The sequence below is a fragment of the Galeopterus variegatus genome, unplaced genomic scaffold (genome assembly GCF_000696425.1).
Source record: "Galeopterus variegatus unplaced genomic scaffold, G_variegatus-3.0.2 Scaffold2153, whole genome shotgun sequence".
Classification (NCBI taxonomy): domain Eukaryota; kingdom Metazoa; phylum Chordata; class Mammalia; order Dermoptera; family Cynocephalidae; genus Galeopterus; species Galeopterus variegatus.
In genome coordinates, this window is record NW_007728264.1 from 192,030 (window position 1) to 197,521 (window position 5,492).

Sequence of the window (5,492 nt, forward strand, 5' to 3'; positions counted from 1 at the left end):
GGGGGGGGGGGGGGGGGGAGGGCGGCGCGGGGGGGGCAGCAGCCCCCCCGCCGCGGGTTCGGATCCTATATAGGGATGACCAGTGCGCTCACTGGCTGAGCGTGGTGCGGCCGGTCTCCAAAAAAAAAAAAAAAAGGACAAAAAAAAACAAAACTAAACTAAATTCTGACCATATAATTGTGAATTATTTTAAAGAAGTAAAAGGTAAGATATTAAAGAAAATGATGCAAATGCAGAGAGAGTTCTTTGATTAAAAAGGTAGAAAGAAGATCATCTGACCAAGGATGAATATAAAACAGTAACGTGGAACTGCCAAAATCGTGTCAGGAAGGCCTGACCCCAATCGGCTAATTCTAGAAGTAAGAAAAAGAGGCTGATTACAGCTTTATGTCAATCAAGAAACAAAATCAGGGAAGCTTTAAAGTCCACATATTGGGGCAGACAGTATGTTTTGTTTTAATTATAATTAGTTTTTTGAAAATTATAAAAGCACATGTAAAAAAATTCCAATAGTATCACAGGGTTTAAAATGAAAAATAAAATGGTGTAATGCTTACCAGACAACAAAGATAAAGGCTCTTTAATGGCTACTTTGCTTTGTTCTTTAATGCCATCCAAACTCTGTCCATTAGGCTAGAAAGGGTCAAGGAGACACTAGCAAGAAGTAACCGAGGCTCGTGGTAAGTAGGAAAATTGTAAAGAAAGCACCAAGGTACCTTAAGTGATTCTGAGTCTCTTGGCCTAGACAAATTATCTGTCAGGATGTTGAAAGAACCTTTAGATGAGATAACTGAACCAGTGTTTGTAACCTATGGGGAATCATGGAGAATAAGAGATGCTGGAAGCCTAGGGAGGGATATATGCTCCTTTTTTTTTTTTAAAGGGAAGAAGATTAATTTCATCTTAATCCAAGGCAAGTTTCTAGAATACATTATTGGAAGGGATGGCTTGCATAAGAGTCCTTAGAAGGGAACTAGTGACCACAAAGAGTTTATAAAACCCTTTACCTAAGAACAACTCAAGACAAAGCTCATTTTCTTTTCTGAAATGAGCTTAGTAAAATCAACTTAAATGGGTAAAGCTTAGAAAATGAGTAAAGCAGAGGAATGTAATAGACATAGTGCAGCTGCGTTCCAGCAAGGCATTGACAATGTCACTCATGATATCCTTGTGAAAAGCTTGGAAAAATGTAGATAGTACAACTATTGAGCAGGCAAATGATCATCATTAATTGAATGGGTCAATGTTTAAGTTACTTATATACTAGTTTATTACCTGTTGTCTCTCTTTGCAGGAGAGACCGTCCTCTATTTTGTTCATCCCCAGTACCTGTAACAGTGCCCAGTCCATAGATGAAAGTGCTCAGGAAATATTTGTTGCATGAATGAATGAACCTGGAAGTAGGACTGCAAAGCATGTTGCCAAACTCTGTCTGAGCCCTCTCCTATTCGGTATATTTTATCATTTATTTGGTTGAAAACATTAGCTGGCATGTTGACCAAATATGCAGATAATGTGAGCCTGAGAGGGATAACAAACAATAAGGATCAACTCTGTATCTAAAAAGATCCACTGACAAGAGCAATTTAATAGAGATTAATTCAATTAGATTAAAAAAACTGGAAGTACAAGCAGTGACATTAATTAATAGCAATATGTGTGGAAAAATACTTAGAAGTTTTCATTCATTCTTTCAACAAATATTTATTGTAAATGCCAGAAAGGCTTGACACTGGGAATATGCAATGGTAAGGAAAACATACTGTCTGCCCTCGTGGAGCTTAAAGACTACTGGGGGAAGCAGATATTAATCAAATTATTCCACAAACATATGTTTACAAACTGCGAGGAATAAATGGAGTGCTAAGAGAGCATATTACGAAAGAACCTGACCTAGTCAGGGAAGGTTTCTCTGAGGAACTGACACATGAGCTGACTTCTCAAAGACAAGTAGGAGTAAACTAAGGTGAAGGGAGGGGAGAGTAAACCATAAATGCAGTGAGTCAACAATATGAAGCACCTGCTTAAATGCTCATGTGGTCCGCTTCCCTTCTCCTTGGCGGGGGTTGGGGTCAGGGTCAGGGCTGGGTTGGGGCTCAGTTAGGGACTCAGCATGCATGCTCTCTGGGCTGGAGGCTCAGCTGATGACTTGGCCAGAGTATTTGCTGGGGCTTGGGCCAAAGGGGCAGCCTTCTTGATCAAGATGGTGGGGTTAAGTCCAAAGAGACCGCACACATGGCTGGGAGATTGGGATTACACAGAGAGAGTGAGCAAGTAAGTGAATATTTGAGGATAATGAGAGTCAGGCTTCTCAATTTTGGAAAAAAGAATTACAGATATGCAAAGTGGAAAGGCTAGAAAAAACCCACTGGTGTTGAATTGAAAATGGAGGTATGGGCCGGCCCGTGGCTCACTCGGGAGAGTACGGTGCTGATAACACCAAGGCCACGGGATCGGATCCCATATAGGGATGGCTGGTTGCTCACTGGGTGAGCGTGGTGCTGACAACACCAAGTCAAGGGTTAAGATCCCCTTACCAGTCATCTTTTAAAAAAAAAAAAAAAAAAAAAAAAAAAAAAAAAAAAAAAAAAAAAAAAAAAAAAAAAAAAAAAAAAAAAAAAAAAAAAAAAAAAAAAAAAAAAAAAAAAAAAAAAAAAAAAAAAAAAAAAAAAAAAAAAAAAAAAAAAAAAAAAAAAAAAAAAAAAAAAAAAAAAAAAAAAAAAAAAAAAAAAAAAAGAAAATGGAGGTATGAACTCAGTTATATGTGTATGTGTGTGTATAGACATATAGTTATGCATGTATTTCTGTATAAGTATATACACATACATGTTTTTTCCTAGCTCTGTCTATTGATTACACCTAGAAACAGTGGCACCCCAGTAACAATGAGTATACCTAGGACCCAGATCTTGGGCACTAACTACCATTCTCCATTAAAAGGAGCCAGGGCTCCCTGGAGAAATGACTGATTCCAGGGCTGAGGCAGGGAAAGTCCAAGATGAACTTGGAGCATCTTATTGTGCCACAAAATAAGGAAGTGCCCAAAGAATGATGGGGACATGTCAAAAGGGTGTAGGAACCAGCTTTGGGCAGCACAATAACAACACGAGCTGGCTGGTTGGCTCAGTTGGTTAGAGTGCGGTGTTGTAACACCAAGGTCAAGGGTTCAGATCCCTGTACTGGCCAGCTGCCAAAAAAAAAAAAAAAATAGTAACAATAGTGGATTATAACCCATTAAATAAAATAGGAATCCATTATTTTACTTTGTACTAAAATGTATTTTTAAAACATGAATAAATAAGTAAGTGGGGGAGGAGAAAACGCTCTACCTTACCAACACCAACTAATAAATGAAGGGGGAATGATGGAAACAGAAAAATCAACATTTAGTAACCATCACAGTAAAAATGGGTTCAGGCAAGAATCATCAATGGATGTTAAAACTAGTAGGTGAAAGTTTAATGAGGAACAGGATATTTATTTAATCCCAAAGTATCTTCCACCAAATAATTCATAATTACTTATTAATTACTGAGTACAAAATGTTTATCAATGAGCCTGCGGAAATTTGGCAGACACCATCTTAACTTTCACCAGTAATAGGGCAAACTGACATTGTGTGCTAGTGGGTATGATGCATCAAGAACACACTGAGATGAACACATCACTTTTGTTGTATGCCTGCCCAAAATGCGTAAATTAAATCTAATAATTAGGAAACATCAGACCCACCTAAATTGAGGTTCATGCTACAAAGTAATTAGCACGTACTCTTCAAAAATGTCAAGCTCGTGAAAGATAAGCAAAGGCTGAGGAATCATTTCAGTTTGCAGATGAAAGACATGACGACTAAATGCAATTTGTGATCCTGAACTTATAAAGCCCTTTATTAGGACAACCAGTGAAATTTGAATGGACTTTGTGGATTAGATGGTAGAACTGTATCATTGTTAATTTCCGAATTTTGATGGTTGTACTGTGGTTATGTAGGAGTATCCTTGTTTATATGAAATACACACTGAAGTATTAAGGTGTAGTGGGGCAGATGTCTGCAAATTAATCTCAACTAGTTCAGAAAGAAACGGACTAGCAAGGCAACGTGGTAAAATGGTAACGAATATGGAAGCTGAGTGAAGGGTGCATGGCAATTCTTTGTGCTTACTTGCAACTTTTCAAGTATGAAACGATTTCAAAATCAAAAGTTAAAAAAATGTTAATACGAATCACCTGGGGGAAAAGCCACTGTGCTCTAACAGTACACTAATACCAATCTAGCCAGAATGAGGCTGCTTAACTCTGCATGAGTCAGACCTCACTGGCACACGGGATTTGGCTCTTGGACGGTGAGGTGACCAGATCACATGGAGAACAGCTGAGGGGTCAGAAGGTATTTAACCTGGAGCAGGAAAAGCCTGGAGGATAGGGAGGGGCCTGACTTCTGTCTTCAGTTCTCCAAAGGCATCTGGGACAGAGAAAACAGACTTGTTACAGGGAGACAGATTTCTGTTTAGTGTGAGGAATGGATTTTTACCAATTAGAGAGCAACCTAAGGTGAATTGAGCTATTTTGGGAGCTCCTGTCACAGAATACATTCTAATGGAGACTTGGTAACCAGTCTAAGGATATTAGAGAGAGACTTCATGAATCAGATAAATATTGGACCCAAAGACCACTTCCAATGAAGTGGAAATATTGGACCCAAGTTCCTTCCAATGAAGAGGCTATGATTCTGTTATGTTTAAGGTATTGGGAATTTGAGCACTTCAGAATAAAATGCAACCTGTGTTGGACTGGGATGAATATTCTCTTTTGTTCACATGGGGCATAAACCATCTTGCTCCCACATGGGCTATTTCAATATAATCCTTAGCACTTTGGAAAATTTGCTTGTTTCCCAGAAATAAACTGGTCACTGAGTTAAATGTCAAAATGCTTTTATTTTAGAATATTTCATTCAACAACGTGAAAATAGGGCCTGAGAAAACAGAAACCAAAGCTAGAGAAAGTTTGACAATACATCTTCAACTTGCTGCGAGTCTGCCTGCTCGTATGCCTTGCTCTAGTAGTTGTCACTCTTCACTGAAAGTGAGCCCTTATTTTTATCTAATGCTTCCATGAGCTCACTATACAGAACATTCATCTGGAAAAGAGAATAGCAGGTAGATTTCTTGAGAGGAAAAGGAAATGTAGTTAAAGCTTCCCAGACTCATGGTGATGGCATGAAAGTCTAACCCTTACCTTCTGAGATCTGAGTAGCCACTTTGGGGAGAGAATGCAATCCTCACTAGCTCTGTTTAATAGGGACAAGCAGCTCTTATAAGGGAGAAGGTCCTTAAAACATAAAAGATCCTTTGCTCTTATTTGGTAACAAGGCTTTTCCCTACCAAACCTCTCCTGATTAGCTAATGACCCAGAAGTCTGCAATTGAGAATTGTTCCTGGAGAAAACACCTTTTTTTTTTTTTTTGGTCTTTTTTCGTGTCCGGCAACGGA

The 5,492-nt window shown here is 38.7% G+C and overlaps 1 protein-coding gene across 1 annotated transcript in view; it reads right to left on the reverse strand.

Moving 5' to 3' along the window:
- Positions 1 to 4,935: 4,935 nt before the first annotated feature.
- LOC103596965 (testis-expressed sequence 11 protein-like) overlaps positions 4,936 to 5,492 on the reverse strand; it is a gene marked incomplete at its 5' end in the record, with an annotated part of 120,189 nt that continues 119,632 nt past the window's right edge. Inside the window, one exon of the mRNA XM_008580752.1 lies at positions 4,936 to 5,140. Within this exon, the coding sequence (XP_008578974.1) occupies positions 5,060 to 5,140 (81 nt within the window). The remainder of the gene's footprint in view (positions 5,141 to 5,492) is intronic.